This window comes from Crocodylus siamensis, chromosome 6 (assembly GCF_052110815.1).
Source record: "Crocodylus siamensis isolate JL-2025a chromosome 6, ASM5211081v1, whole genome shotgun sequence".
Classification (NCBI taxonomy): Eukaryota; Metazoa; Chordata; order Crocodylia; family Crocodylidae; genus Crocodylus; species Crocodylus siamensis.
In genome coordinates, this window is record NC_143400.1 from 17,764,315 (window position 1) to 17,780,564 (window position 16,250).

Genomic DNA, 16,250 nt, shown 5'->3' on the forward strand with positions numbered 1-16,250 from the left:
GGCCATTTAATGTCCGCATGAGAGGGGATCAATGCCTCAAGTTCCTGGGGACCCCAAAGGACAGCCCCAGGGGGATGTGCCAGTGCCGCAGGGGGATGCTTGGCACTCACCGGCTCTGTAGGTCCCGCGTCACTAGCCAGCGGGTTCCTAGCCAGGAGAAGGATGAGTCTGTGGTGCTCCTGCTGCCCTGCTTTAAATAGGCTACGGGCAACCTGGTGAAGGGAGCGGAGCTGAGAAAAGCAAACACAGGCTCCGTGCGGTGGAACTGCCCCCAGCCAAAGGGTCAGTGCGGTTTCCAGGAACCAGCTCAGGCAGGCCAGCTCTTTCCTGAGGTTGAATTTACTGATGCAGCAGGTGCCATCCTGCCAGGGACCTCCCAGCTTATGCAAGAGCAGGGCCGGACCTGTCATTAGGTCCGACGGCCGCATTGACCAGGGGGCAGAGCTGAATGGTTCTGAGCCAAGAAACCTGCAGTCCATGGGAGTGGATGCCAGAGTGAGGTGGAGCAAGGCACATCAACCCTCTCTGCACTTTGCATCATGAACAGCAGTGCAGATCCTCTCTGCACCCACTGAGAGCAGGAGATGCAAGATGCTGTGTGTGATGATGACCACTGAGAACGATGCCAAGAACGACGCCTCACATGGGTTGTGCTGAAAACCTCCCCCCAACCTCTCCAGATCTGAAAGGTAGTGATCGCATGGAAACCCCAAACCTGCAGAGTGGCAGTCAGCATTTTATTTGCATCCCCAAGAGCTGAGAAAAGGGCACATTTTCTTTCTGGTGAGCAGCTTGGGCTGGCAGTGGTGGTGTTTCACCGGGAATGCCGGCCTGCCTGGACTTAGCGGTAGAACAGCAGCACAGCGGACTCGATCATCTCCCCGGATGTACTCCAGTGCTGATGGGTGCCATAGCCATCCCAGTCGAAGGCGGGGAAGTCGCCGCACTGCCTCGGGTTGCCTTCTGGGAAGAAACCTCCGCCGCCTATGCAGTGCTGGGAGGAGCAGAGAACGGAGGCAGTGCCACACAGGAGCAGAACGGGGCAGAGCAGGCCCCCATCGTACCTGCTGTCCTGACTCCGGGCTGTGCCAGCTGCCTCAGACCAAGGTGCAAGAGACCCTGCTCCAGCCCTCGGAGCAATCATGGTTGTACTGTCCGGCAGCAGGACAGCGTAAACTTGTGGCAGGCTGTTGGCACCTGTATGCCCAGAAGCACGTACCATGCATGGTCACCCTGGTGACTGGGAAGGCACCAGGCCACCAGCCCCACCCAGGAGGACCTGGGACAATAGTAGGGAGGAGCGCAGTCATCTCTACATGTCTGCACCAGGAGTAAGGGCCTCTGTCAAGGATCGGTCATGCCTCTCACCCTGGCCTGGCCAGCTGGGCAGACAGGAGAGTGTGCTGCAGGTCTGGCCAGAGCCCCCTGTGGCAGAAAGATTTTTTTTTTTTTTCCTGTTTTTTTTTGCACTGGTCCTGGAAGCACCAATACCAGGTCAATGCATGGAGTGGATGGAGCAAGCTCCGGTTCCACCACCCAACCACAAAAAGAATCTGCTCAATATAAACCTCGGATGGAGGACATATCAGAGACAATCACCTGCCCTGGGAAAACCACCTTCCAGATCATGGTATCTCCCCTAGCTTGGTTTCTCCCCAAAATCTCTGCCCTGTGACAATGTGATAAAATCTCGGTGCTGTGACCATTTGAGGAGGGTGGGCCCAGCAGAGGAGACCGCACCCTCACCCCGTCTCTTTAGGGAACCTGAGCTGGCTGCATCCTGAGGGAGGGGGACACCTGCTCCCTCTGCCCACGGGACTGGCATCAGTTACCTGGGTGAGGGGCATCTACCTGGTGGGCTGGAGTCTGCCCGGCAACTGGTGATGTATTTCAAATTGGTTGGCCAACAGCCAACCGGAGCTGACCTCCACTGGACCAGGTGAATGAGGTCACAGGGGCTATATAAGTTAGGACGGGCGAGGAGGCCATGAGGTGAGGCTGGAGCCATGTGGGAGGGACTCAGAGGAGCATAAACATCTGAAAGGGCCCTCTCCCCCAAAAACTCATGAACCGGGAACAGCCGGACGCTAGAAAGGATCTCACCAGCCTCTGGATGAAGCGTGTGAGTAAGCGCCTCGAGATCTGATAGATATCTAGCTGGCAGTAACTCAGAGGCGTGACCAAGATGCTACCTGAGCCAGACCGTTTGCTCTTTAGGATTTCTAGGATATTGCTCAGTCTTGTACCCTATTTTCGCCCTACCCCTGTAACTGATAAAGTCCTCCTTTGTGACTGGTGTGGGAGACTTATTGAGGGGTGGGTCTAAATTATGCCCAAGAGGCCCCTTAGGTCTGCGGACTAAGGGAGACTGTACTTTTTGCCCCCAGACTTCGGGAAGTGCCCCAAGTGCCTGTACTGGGTCGAGTACCGGTAGGACATTAGGCCTGTGTTTCCCCGAGGACACAGGGCCGAGACAGTCCCTTCTCGGGGTGGTGGCGGCAACGTTACCCCCAGGCTAGCGAGTGTGCTGTGGGAAGGAGTCGGCCGGACGTGAGGCGCCCCAGGGAGGCATCCGGAGCCTGGCAGGTGGGCGGGCGCAGGGAGGTGGGCGGCTCAACACAGGAGCGCCCCATACTGGCCCACCACACCCCCAACTGCCTGCTCCTGCTGGAGCCCCAGTCCCAGAGCTGGACACCCCTGGCCCCACACAGCTCACGCTTAGCCCCCACCAGCGAATGTGGGCACACCACAGAGTTGTCCTGTTTCAAATCCCACTGAGGGGGGAGAAGAAGTGATGGAGGGGCAGGCAGTGCTGTCAGAAAGACCCTTCCCTCACGCCACACATGGTCTGGGGTCCCCTGTATGTCCCCTGCCCCAGGGCGGGGCTCCCACGGGGCTGGGCTCCCTTCACTACACTAACGGGACAACTGAGGGAAAAGCAGGTTCCCAATGTGCTGGACATGTTGCCAATGCCCAACGGGCCCCTCCAGGGCTACAGCTGCTGGGAGGGCAGGATCCAAGGCCTGGTGTGAGGCAGGTAGCACTGGAGGAGGCCCTGGTCTGTGCTCTGCAGAAGGCTGGTCTAGACATGGGGTGGTCTCCTGCTCTGCTTTCTGCTCCATGCTCTGCTGCTCCCTGCCTAATCTCCTGCTCTGCCTTCTGCTTTCTGTTTTATCTGCTGCTGTATGGCCTGCCCCTTCCCCAATCTGCTGTGTGCCACATGTAGCAGCTCTGCATGCCAGTTGTGTTATGTGTGCAGCAGCTCAGCCACCCTGGCTTAGGGAGTGCAGAACTAGTTTCATAGTTTCATAGTTGGTAGGGTCGGAAGGGACCTGAGCAGATCATCGAGTCCGACCCCCTGCCATGGCTGGAAAGAGTATACTGGGGTCAAACGACCCCAGCAAGGTGTACATCTAGCCTCCTTTTAAAGACCCCCAGGGTAGGAGCCAGCACCACTTCTCTTGGAAGTTGGTTCCAGATCCTAGCCGCCCTGACTGTGAAGTCGCGCCTCCTGATATCTAGCCTAAATCTACCCTCTGCCAGCTTGTGACCATTATTCCTGGTCACTCCTGGCAGTGTTTGGGGGAGCAGGGACTTCCCCAGTGCCTGCTGGTCCCCTATGACTAGTTTGTAACAGGCCTCTAGATCCCTGCTCAGCCTTCTCTTGTGGAGGCTGAACAGATTCAGGTCCCGTCGCCTCTCCTCGTAGGGTCTGCCCTGCTGCCCCTGATCATGTGGGTGGCCCTCCTCTGGACCCTTTCCATGCTGTCCACATCCCTCCTGAAGTGCGGTGCCCAGAACTGGATGCAGTACTCCAGCTGGGGCCTGACCAGCGCCGCATAGAGGGGGAGGATCACCTCCCTGGACCTGCTCGAGATGCATCTGTGGATGCACGACAAGGACGGTTGGCCTTCCTGACTGCCCCCCCACACTGCCGGCCCGTGTTCATCTTGGAGTCAATGATGACTCCAAAATCCTTTTCCGCCTCTGCACTGACAAGAAGGGAGTTCCCCAACCTGTAGGTATGGTGCCGGTTGTTCCTCCCCAGGTGCAGCACTTTGCACTTGTCAGTGTTGAATCCCATCCTGTTCTCATCCGCCCACCCCTGTAACGTGTCTAGGTCCGATTGCAGCCTGTTCCTTCCTTGTAGCGTGCCCACATCCCCCCACATCGTAGTGTCATCAGCAAATTTGAACAGGTGCTTTTTACCCCCTCGTCCAAGTCACTGAAGAAGATGTTGAACAGTGCGGGCCCGAGGATCGAGCCCTGGGGGACCCCACTGCCCATGTTCCTCCAGGTTGAAAATGACCCATCCACCACCACTCTCTGCATGCAGCCCTCCAGCCAGTTGGAGACCCAGTTGACTGTGTAGGTGTCAACACCACAGCCCCCCAGTTTCAAAATGAGAACAGGGTGAGAGACAGTGTCGAAGGCCTTCTGAAAGTCCAGGAAGACGATGTCCACTGCTACCCCTGCGTCTAGGGACTTGGTGACCTGGTTGTAGAAGGCTACCACGTTGGTCTGACTGGACCTGCTGCTAATGAACCCGTGTTGATGGCCCCTAAGCATAATCCCCTCTGCAGTATAATCCTCCCTGGTGATAGCCTCCCTTTTAGCTAGGAGATGTTCCTGGATGCTTTTGGTGAGCCATGGGGGCTTTTGCGCTCTCCTGCCCTCTTTGATCCGTGTTGGGATTACCTCCCTTTGTGCTTGGAGGATTGTCTCTTTAAGGAGCAACCACTCTCCTTGGACACCTGGCTCCCCTCCTCTCTGGGACCTTAGTGCTTCCCTGACTGTTCTCCTTAGCTCATTGAAGTCTGCCCTCCTGAAGTCCAGGGCTGCTGCCTTGCTGCAGGCCTTTGCCACCTTGCGCTGGATGGCGAATCCCAGCAGGCGATGATCACTGTCGCCCAGGTGGTCGAGCACCCGCAGCCCCCTCACCAGGTCGTCTCCTGTGGCCAGCGCCAGGTCCAACAAGGCGCCCCCCCCGGTGGGGCTGTGCACGTCCTGGGTTAGGTGGAGGTCCTGCACTCTGGCCAAGAACCTATGTGAGCGGTCAGACCTGGATGACTGCTCTTCCCAGCAGATGTCCCGGAAGTTCAGGTCCCCCATGATGACCACGTCCTTTGACCTAACTGCCTCCGTGAGCTGACTTAAGAATTCCTGGTCGAGCTCTTCCCCTTGGTTGGGAGGTCTGTAGTAGACCCCCACCGTTAAGTCCCTTTCCCCTCGACTGCCTTGTATCCTAACCCAGAGCACTTCCGTGTGCCCCTCCTCTGATACTTTGCTAATTGATGGGGATGGGTATTCCTCCTTAATGTAGAGTGCCACACTCCCACCTTTCCTCCTGTCCTGTCCCTCCTGTACAGCCCATAGCCCTTGACATTCACCGCCCAGTCGTGAGTTGGGTCCCACCACATTTCAGTGAGCCCCACCATGCCTGGGTTGGTGTTGGCTAGCAGGAGGGTAAGTTCCTCTTGCTTGTTCCCCATACTACGAGCGTTTGGATAGAGGCATTTGAGGCCTCCTGTGGCTGGGTGACCGCTGTTGGGTTATCTCGCCCCCCCCCGCCTGTTTCCCCATCAATGAACTGAGGACAATGATGCTGAGCCCCTGTATGAAGGGCTTCGGGACTCCCCATGCTTGCTGAAATTTCAGCTATGTCCTGTGCCTGCAGTGAACTGCCATTGTTCATTAGGGCTGTGCAAAATTTCACTGGCTGTTTCGATTCAACTCATTTCGAGCTCAAAGCAGCAAAATCGAATTGAAACAAAGGGCTTTGAAACAGCCTCGAAAGAAAATGAGGCTAGTCAAAATGCTTCAAAAGTTTCAAAACGTTTTGAGTTTCGAAGCAGCCAGCACCCAGGTGGTGGGAGACAGGGGAGAACCAGGGCAGTGCTCCCAGTGGCTCCGCCGCCCCATGTGGCTCAGGGCAGAGCGCAGCCCTGGCCCCCCCGCCTCCCACCGCCGGGCTGCAGGAAGCCAATCACAGTGCAGGGGAAGGGAACTGAGCCCTCAGTTCCCCCCCAGTGCTGCAATTGGGCTGGGGAAGGGAACTGAGCATGAACAATCAGCTCCCTGCCCCAGCTCTACGATCGGGCTGGGGAAAGGACCTCAGCTCAGCTGGGCTGAGGACCTTTTCCCAGCCCGCTGGTAGCATGGGGAGGTGGGGAACCGAGCGATCGTGCCATTTTGCACAGCGCTGTTGTTCATGTTCCATGGGGACCTTCTGGGGCAGGGGTGACATCCACACGCCGGCCTGGCCCAGGGTGAATGTTACCACTAGCACAGCAGACACAAAGATGACCCAAGCAGTGCCAGCTAACAGCCCGCGGCAGCTTCTTGGGCCTGATCAAGGGCTACTCACGTGCTCGGTGTTACAGCCGGTGACTTTCAGCCCTGAACACAGGGCCATGGCCGCCTTCTCATTATTGAACACACGGAACTGGACAAAGCCAGCGATGAATTCAGCTGGTGAAAAAAAAGGGGAGTCTGGAGACTTGTATGCAATGGACAGATGGAGCCAGGAGAGAGGGCAGAGCTCAACCTCTACCCTTGGGAAGGCTCAGGAGCTGGGAAGGCCGGGGGCTCAGGAAGCTGAACTCCAACCCGCAGAAGTGACCAGGAGATGCCACAGTCACAGCTGGGATGTTCACTGCTACATATTTGCTGCGTGGCACCTTTTATGTTCTGGGATCTGTATCGGGTTCGACTGCTATGTAGTAATGTTAAAGTGGAACACACACATATACATACACACACACACACACACACACACACACGTGCACATGTGCACCCACACACAGGTGCACGCACATGCAACCTGCTGTTCCCCGGGGATTAACCACTTGTTCTTGTGTTGTTGTTTTCCTTCAGTCCAAAATAAGGGTCATTCATGCTGGAGGGGCAGCACACACTCCTGCAGCTAACCCAAGCTCACCTCGGCCGTTCGGGGAGTAGTAGGCTGCGGTTTGTGCAGGGTTGCCAAAATCATAGACAACAGGCACGGCTGGGCCATTATTCATAGGGCAGACACCGGCGTCGTATTTCACTGGGTATTTCTGGAAGACACAAACATTGCAGGAATCCAGCAACAGCATCTGTCCTTGTAGTAGGCAGCAAGCAGGCCCTAGGTGTGATGTGGAGACGGCACGGTTATAATGCATTTGCTGAACAACTGTGCAGTGTGTATCACTTCTCATGCACACACGTTTCTGGGTTGTGTAAAATCATAGAAAACTTGGGCTGGAGGGGACCTCTTGCTTTAGGGAGGAGGCTTCAAGTTGCAGTAAAGTCAGTTTAGACTGCATGTCAGGAAAAACTTCCCTGTTAGATCAGGCACACTGTGGAGCAGAGGAGAAGGGAAGTTGTGGATTTTCTGTTCAAGAAGAGGTTGGACTGCCACTGGCTGGAGATGATCTAGGGGCAGTGATGCCTGTGCTCTACTGTGGGGATTTCCCAGGCGTCTGTGCATTGCTGGTTGCCACTGGGGTGTGCAACTGGGCTCTGCCAATCCTCCTGCTGAGACCAAAGCTGGAGTTTCTGGCTAGAGGGTCTTGTCCCTCTGCTCAGGGTCAGACCGACGCCAGATTTGGGGTCAGGAAGGAATTTTACTCCATGGTCAGACTGGTATGGACTGGGGGGTGGGGAGGGGAGTTGGGGAGGTGCCTTCCTCTGTAGTGGGGCTGTGGCCTCTACCTGGGATCTCTCAAGACTATATTGACAACATTTCATAGAAGCAGAACACCGGTGCCGTGGTTGCCCTATTCCCTCCTTACTCTGACAGTGAAGATGTTTCTCCTGGTGCCCAGTGTAACCCTGCAGGGCAGTGCGCACTGGACGGTGACGCGCTGGCGCATTTGGGTGGAAGCTCTTTCGGGTCTCAGCAGGACTACACCCTTCCGGCCTGCAGTCTGCACCGTGGGGAGCACAGTGAAGCTCAGACCCATGCTGGGGCTCCTAGCTGCCATGCCAATGCAAATCTGAGGCAGTATAACAGAGGTGAGAGTCACCAGGTGTCTGGCATCACCAGCCTCCTGGCCTGGGAGACACCCTGCAGGGGACAGTCCAACCAAGAGCAGGACTTGGGGATGTCCCTGTAGATTTGGCCTTGTGCTAAAATCTGACACCCGGTGCAAACAGAGTACCGATGCCGCAGTTCCCCTCTTTCCTAGTGTGGCTCAGTTACCTGGGCCTTACTCTGACATGGCAGTTTCTCCAAGGAAACACACTTGCTCTGTGACATGGTATTGAAGAGACAACTGCCTGCTCATCCCACGAGTGCCACAGCCAGATTCAAACAAGCCGTGTTGAGGCCAAAGGCTCCCAGTCCCTAAGCCCCCAGGAAGCAGCACATTCATGTGTTTGACAACCCCAGCTCCCCCCGGGGATGCTGCTAGCCACCCCGCCCCTCTGGCACACGCTGCCTCCATAGCCCCCAACCCAACGCTGCCGTTACCTCGTAGAGCCGGAGCAGGTTTCCACCTTCAGATGACAGGAAGCCGGTCTCAGTGTGGTACCTCAGGATGGCCATGTCCCTCCACTTTCTCAGCGGCGTCTTGTTGGGGACGTGCCACACAGACAGGTCCTGAGCTTGGAGATCGTAATAGCCGGGGTTCTGGAAAGCAAGGGCTGAGCTGGCATTTCTCAGCCAAGCCACTCTCTCGGAGGTATTAACGTGGTCCCAAACACATTAGGTTCACTTGGCCACAACACGTAGGAGGTCGCTCTTGCCAGTTGCCCCTCAGCCCTGGAGCTCCCTGTCCTGAGGCCTGCAAGAGCCCAACATCTGCAAGTGCTGCAAAACCTGCTTGTTTAGGCAAGTGACCAGCAAGTCGGGCTAATTTGGGGTATGTTCAGTGGAAAATTTGCAAAATGGGATGCGTCTGCTTAAAAGAGTTTGTGAAATCTCAGTGTTGGCAAAGAAGCCCAACATGGGTGCCACCTCTGCCCCCAGCTGTGACCCACGGATTGAAGAGGCTGAGCAATGATGAAGCGTGCGATGGAGAGGGAGAGGGGCCAGCTGGAGAGGAGGGCACGGCACACTGATTGCCAGGGCCCCCGAGGGAGCGGGCAGCAGGAGAGCAAGGAGTAGGTGACCGATGGCCCAGACCATTGCTCCCACCTTGTAGTCGTCGCTGGTGGAGCCCACGGCGGAGCCGAAGGTGTTGGCGTTGGCCCAGTTCCCGTCCCCCTCCGGGTAGAGGGGGCTGCTCCCCTGTTGGCTGGACCAGCGGTCGCCCACGGTGCACTTCCCGTGGGCGTTGTTCTCGTGCACGCTGGCCACCAGAGTCCAGCCGCCGCCGTGTGTGGTCATGTCGCAGAAGGTCTGGTAGATCTCGCCATCCTCAGTACTCAGGGTGTACAGCCCGTCTGTGGTGGGAGGAGGCATGGTCTAGGGCAGCTGGGCTGTGGGAAGGCGAGCCTGGGGAAAGTAGCATGGGCGGCCGAGCTATGTCCCTGGGGAGGGTGTGCAGCTGGGAGAGTGAGGGCAGAGGGCCCTGATGCCAGGCGGTGTGGAGATGCTGTCCTCCATCTGGCACTGTTGCACTGGTGGAATCGCCTGCCCACAGGACCTGGGTTGGCATCCCCACGGCTGATTTCTGTATCCCTCTGGGGCATCGATGGCATGTTTCAGCCATGACAGGGCCAGAAAGGCCATGTCACCACAAGGAGTGATTCTGGTACCCCAGCTGCAGGGACATGTAGGTGTGCGGGGGCAGGAGGCCTGGTATGTGGAGCTGTGTTCAGGCACCCGCCCTACACATACCCCCACGGCTGACAGGTGTTAGGCACAGGAGCCTCCTGCATTTCAGCTGTGTGGTTGGGGCCCTCGCCCAGAAAGCCTGAGCCCGGGTGCTTGGCTCCCTTGCCCAGCGGGGATTGGAGCCTGGATCTCTCCCTGTTCCTGGCAGGGGCCTCTGGCCACCGTGGCACCGAGCGGGCATCAGCTCAGAGCCTCTGCGATGCTCCTTGGAGTCTGCTTCCCGGGGAGAAGAAATCTGAAACAGGGCATGTGTGGCTCACTGAGACATGACCCCTGATCAAAAGGGGAGTCAGCCCTAAGCTCCAGCCTTGAGCCACTGCAGTGTGGCAGACTGTTTTTTATCCAGCACCCTCATGATGCCTCGGCTGCTGGCTGGTGGCTGGAGCCCTATGCTAGGAAGTCAAAGTGCAGCATGTCCAAAGCACATCTAAGCAAGGGGAGACTCCTGGGAAATGGGTCTCCTGCTTCTTGGGTGTGTGCCCAAGAACACGGGAAGGGCCAGCTCCCCGCAGCAGGCACGCTTGTGTATAGGCATTGAGAGCGGCGTGTCTACCTGGTGGTGCGTAACTCTGCAATGCCTGCTCAGCTCATGTGCTACGAAATGGCTCTGGAAAGGGCAGATGGAGCAGGGCAACTTGCCCAGCACACACTCCTTGTGCCAGGGCCTCTAGAGCAGGGGGCCCCTGATCAGTGGTTTTCTGTGTGCTCGAGCCCTGGCTGTGTCCTGCACTTTGTCCCTTGCTGTGGCTCACATGAGGAGCCCCACGCAGGGGTCCACAGCAGACAGTGGGGTCAGGCACCTATGGACAACTTGCACCACTGGAAACCCCCGCTGTGAGTGCAGGTAGGAGCCATGTTGCATCTCTCCCGGGCACTGCTGGGCACCTCACTCTGCAGGGCCCTTTGCGGCAGGGAACAGGGCAAAGCATGGGAGTCTTGGACCCCCCGGCAGGAAGTGCGCTGTATTGTCTGAGGCCACTTCATCTTTGAGCTGCTCCCAGTAAAATATGCTCCTGGGTCCAGTTGGGAATGAGCTGGCTCTGCTCGGGGTTTGTGTGTGCGGCCAGATCACCTGCCTGGTCCCAAGTGGGCAGGAGCCCCTGGTACCCAATGCACTGCTACATGTGAACGGACTGCACCTAGCTCTACAGATTTCATAGACATTCGGGCTGGAAGGGACCTTGGGAGATCACTGAGTCCAGGCCCCGCCCCAGGGGCAGGAAGTCAGCAGGGGTCTTTGGATCCCAGCAAGATAAACAAATGTCTCTTGAAGGCATTCAAAGTAGGTGCTTGAACCAGCTCCAGCAGCAGTCTGTTCCAAACCTTGGGGCTCCGACAGTAAAGACATTCTTCCTTATGTCCAGCCTGAAATGGTCCTGAAGGTCTATGTGACCGTTCGGACTCGTCATCCCTTGGGGCGCTCTGGTGAACAGATGTTCCCCGAGATCCTGGTGACTCATAGGCGTGCTCACCAGATCACTCCTGAGCCTGTGCTTTTCCAGGCTGAAGAGTCCCATGGCTCTCAGCCTGTCATCATAAGGTCTGTCTATCTTTCCCTGTGCCTGGGACAGGCACAGCACAGAACCGAGGAGGTGCCGGCATGGTGAGGATGCCTCCTGTGTGCTCACCTTCAGCGACAGGCCGGGTGGCTTTGATTTCCTTGCAGCTGCGGACCGGGCTCCAGCCATATGAGTGACTCTGGTTTTTCGGGCAGGAGGACGTGTCCTTCCACTTGTTCAGCAGGTTGAAGGATGGCAGGCTTCAGCCCCGTGCTGCCCTGGTTGCCATCTGCACGGGGGTCACGAGGGTTAGGATGTGTTTATAAGACTGGAGCAAACCAGGAAACCTGGGCTGAGCGAGAGGGAGCTACTGGCTGCTTAGAGATTTGGAAATCAAGTCACTTTTTTCGAGGCAGGAGCAGGATTGGGAGTCCTGGTTCAGGCTGATTTGGGGGGCCTGCCTGGAGATGCCTTCCGGCCCTTTTAGGAGTCTCAGCGCGGGCTCCCAAATTGGCCAGGCGCTAACACTGGAAGCTCTTTGGGGCAGGGATCGTTTAACCCAGCACCCTGGGCCCACGTCTGCCCTGGGCTCCTTTGAGCCATTGCAGCAGTGAAGGCGCCCTCCGGCGACAGCTGTCTCTGCTGGTCCTGGCCTGGGACACGGGCGGGGGAACGTCCCCGCAGCCGCGTCCTGAGCCGTGGGCAGGATGGCAGGGCCGGCCGTGGGTGTCAGAGCGCAGCCCGCAGTCAGCCTTGCCAAGGCAGTTGTCTCTCCCCACTTCCTTCATGCAACCCCCATCCCAGCCTCCCTGCTGGGGACCCCCGAGGCCGCGCTCAGAGCATTTCGGGGAAGAAGAAACGCCCCCGCACTTACTGCACAGGTGGGCGGGGGAGGCCATGGAGAGGAGCAGCAGCAGGAGGGTGAGTTGCTTCATGATGGACTTCACAGCTGGGAAAAGAGGAGAGCAGGGGGTCAGGAGGCGGGCTGGCAGGGGGTGGGCAGGAGCGGGGGAGAAGGGGAGAGCGTGGGCTGGGGCCCCTCCATCTGAGCGGGGTTGCTGCATCCCGCAGCACCCGCCCGTGCTCTGGAAGTGCAGCTCTTCTGACACCTCCTTTATCGCCAGGATTATGGTCAGTGCAGGGAAGCCAGGGGCTTCTGCTTGGGCCTGTCTCCGCACAGGGCTGCGCTGCAGGATTTCACACGTGGGCAGGATGGCATTGGGTTCTCCATGGGAAATGGGGCCTGCGGCTGCCCTGCTGCCACATAACGGGTGCATGGACAGAGCCCTGAACTCTGCCCTTTCACGGACCCTTTGGCACATCCCGTCCCCCGTCCGGTCTCATATCCCAGCTCCTGCTTCAAACGGGATTAAATGCCTGCCGGCGTCTGGGCCAGCTCCGTGTGGGAGCGCGGGCAGAGCGGAGCGGCCGGGGTGCAAGCCCCGGTTTCAGGCTTCCTCGCAGGGGCCGAGACACACGGGTACGGTCAGTGCAGCTCCCCCGACGCCGGACGTCTTAGCGCACGCGCCCAGAAGTGTGTCAGTCCTGTCCGAGCGCAGAGGTTTGGCGCCTCGGTTTATTACAAGCTAAGCCAGTGGTTTTCAGCCGGCGGTCTGAGGGGCTCCAGGGGTTCCCTGACTCTCTCTAAGAGGTCTGTGAAACATGGCCAGGATCAATCAAAGTGAGTGAATCCCCACGCTTACAATTCAGAGGGGTCGCGCCTCCATTCAGAATTTCCACAGGGGTCCAGAAGTGAAGAAAGGTTGAAAACCGCGGATCTAAGCTGTTCTCCAGCCTCCATCCCTCTTGGACACATCCAGCACCTGGCTGTAGGAGCTGGCTCTGGCCCCACATGCAGCACCCCAGTGGCACAACTGGCGGTTGAGAGACAATGCCCGAGTGCCGGGCTCAATCCCCTCCGCCCGCCGGGGGGGACCACGCAGAAACCTCCCGCCTCTATACAAGGGCAGCGCCCCAGGGCCAGGCTAGACTGGCTGGGCAGGGGCTGCCCCCCGATGACACTGCTCTGCTTTGCAGGATGGAGTTTGTGACCGCCTGGGCAGGACCGGATCCTGGCTTCCTGCCCCACTCCAAGGCTGATCTCGTATCTTCAGTGAGTCATTGGATAATGCACAGCTCAGACCTGCTCCTGCGTGAGTTTACTGCACCACCTTGGTGCCCTAGGTCCTTTCAAGGGTGCTGCCAGAGGCCACACAGTGTTAGCACTGTTAGGTGTGCAGACACGATTCACAGGATAAACCCAGATTTCAGATAGGACTGCACAGCATTTGAAGCATACTGCGCTGATGTGGTCTTTCTCAGCTCTTTTGCTCTATTATTTCTCTGCAGTCAACAACAGAGGGAAAACTGAGAGCTGCGGGTGTCTAAAAAGGTTGAGAAGGATGGATCTAAGGCCATTTAATGCCCGCATGAGAGGCTCCACAGGGGGATCAATGCCTCACGTTCCTGGGGATGCCCCAATGGGCAGCCCCAGGGGGATGTGCCAGTGCCGCAGGGGGATGCTTGGCACTCACCGGCTCTGTAGGTCCCGCGTCTCTAGCCAGCAGGTTCCTAAGCCAGGGAGAAGGATGAGTCTGTGGTGCTCCTGCTGCCCTGCTTTAAATAGGCTACGGGCAACCTGGTGAAGGGAGCGGAGCTGAGAAAAGCAAACACAGGCTCCGTGCGGTGGAACTGCCCCCAGCCAAAGGGTCAGTGCGGTTTCCAGGAACCAGCTCAGGCAGGACAGCTCTTTCCTGAGGTTGAATTTACTGATGCAGCAGGTGCCATCCTGCCAGGGACCTCCCAGCTTATGCAAGAGCAGGGGCAGACCTGTCATTAGGTCCGACTGCTGCATTGACCAGGGGGCAGAGCTGAATGGTTCTGAGCCAAGAAACCTGCAGTCCTTCCCGTCTGTCACAAAGGCGGTTTAAAGTGGGAAACTTGATGTTTCCCTTTCACTGAAATAGGTTTTCAGCCTCTGGGATTCGGGGAAGCTTCCAGCCATGCAGGACAGTCAGTGGGGCAGAAAAATCTTTTTCTTCAAAGGCTTTGAAGTGCTGCGTGGCACTTCTTTCTCTCCCGGCACTTGACAGAAGTGTCCTGATCTGGACTCACGGGGAAGAAATGAGGCCCAAAGAGAAGGGGAAGCTGCCACGTTATTACTGATTGCTGGTCAGCAACGGAGGCCAGATTTGGAAGAAATCAAACTTTGCGTTGTGGTTCAATCAGAACTGACAGAGCCAGCTTTTCTGTATTGAGGGCTGTACTGTGATCACAGGGAGGACTCCACACAGCAAGCGGGATCACCCACTTGTCTATTTCCAAGGAATCCTCTCCCTCCCTCAGTTTCTAAGCATTTTTATACTTAAGACAGATAAAGAGAAAAAAATACGACCTTGAAGAAACTAAAACAAACTTACTTAATTGGACATCTGTGCCCAGAGTAATAATGCAGGATTTTTTTTTTTAATCTCAAAACATATCACTGAAATAAGCAATATTAGCACTTTTGGCTTCTCTGACTAAATTCACTTTAACACTCCCTAATTTTTTTTTCCAGCAGGTTAGATACTTATAGCAATTAGCCTGTCAACTTTTAGTTTTTCTTTTTTCTTTACTTTCTGCTATTTCAACATAAGAATTATACACTTTGTTTATGGTTGAAGGGCTAGTCCTCATTTGCTTAACAGCACAGTTTAAGCAACATTGTATATTCATAAACACTAGGTGTGGCGGGCCAGTAGGGGGCACTCCTGCGTTGAGCCGCCCACCTCCCTGCGCCCGACCATCTGCCAGGCTCCCAATGCCTCCCTAGGGGCACCTTCCTGGAGTACATACGGTAGCCTGGGGGTAACGTCGCCGCCACCACCCCAAGAATGGATTCACTCCCGGCCCTGTGTCCTCGGGGTAACACAGGCCTAATGTCTTACGGGTACTCGACCCAGTACAGGCACTTGGGGCACTTCCCCAAGTCAGGGGGCAATAAGTGAAGTCTCCCTTAGTCCGCAGACCTAAGGGGTCTCTTAGGCATAATTTAGACCCACCCCTCAATAAGTCTCCCACACCAGTCACAAAGGAAGACTTCATTGGTTACAGGGTTAGGGTGAAAATAGGGAACAAGATTGAGCAATATCCTAGAAATCCTAAAGAGCAAACAGTCTGGCTGTGGTAGCCTTTTGATCACGCATCTGGGTTACTGCCAGCTAGATATCTGTCAGATCTCGAGGCGCTTACTCACACACTTCATCCAGAGGCTGGTGAGATCCTTTCTAGCGTCCGGCTGTTCCTGGTTCATGAATTTTTGGGGGAGAGGGCCCTTTCAGATGTTTATGCTCCTCTGAGTCCCCCCCTCATGGCTCCAGCCTCACCTCATGGCCTCCTTGCCCATCGTAACTTATATAGTCCCTGTGACCTCATTCACCTGGTCCAGTGGAGGCCAGCACCGGTTGGCTGTCAGCCAACCAATTTGCAATACCTCACCTGTTAACGGGCAGATGCCAGCCCACCAGAGAGATGCCCCTCACCCAGGTACCAGTCCCGTAGGCAGAGGGAGCAGGTTTCCCCCCTCCCTCAGGAATGCAGCCAGCTCAAGTTACCTAAAGAGACAGGGTAAGGGTGTGGTCTCCTCTGCTGAGCCCACCCTCCTCAAATGGTCACAGCACCGAGATTTTATCACATTGTCACAGGGCAGAGATTTTGGGGAGAAACCAAGGTGGCTTTCTGCCACACTAGGCATACTCCAATAAAAACCACAAACAATATCAACAAACTATGAATGACGGTAGAGCCTAAGGAACTGAAAATAGAGCTAAACCAAGAACTCAAATTCCAACTATCTGACTGCACCCGCCGGGCCTCGATTACTCGGTCCCTTGCTGCCCTGCCCAGGGGCCTGGTGGTAACCTCCGCTCCGTCTCTTAGGGGAGTAGTCCTCGGTCTTATGCTTCAAGCATACTCCCCCTCCGTACCCCGCCTGCCACGACTTC

At 56.7% G+C, this 16,250-nt stretch overlaps 1 protein-coding gene across 1 annotated transcript; it reads right to left on the reverse strand.

Annotated features, from left to right (window-relative positions):
- Positions 1-716: 716 nt before the first annotated feature.
- LOC149861341 (intelectin-like protein) lies at positions 717-13,081 on the reverse strand. The gene is given in 9 exon segments (XM_090051981.1): positions 717-994; positions 6,368-6,471; positions 6,941-7,061; positions 8,459-8,617; positions 9,125-9,372; positions 11,395-11,431; positions 11,433-11,554; positions 12,140-12,214; positions 12,969-13,081. Coding segments are annotated over 8 exon segments (1,005 nt in total). The 5' UTR covers positions 12,201-12,214; positions 12,969-13,081; the 3' UTR covers positions 717-841.
- Between the last annotated feature and the right edge of the window lie 3,169 nt (positions 13,082-16,250).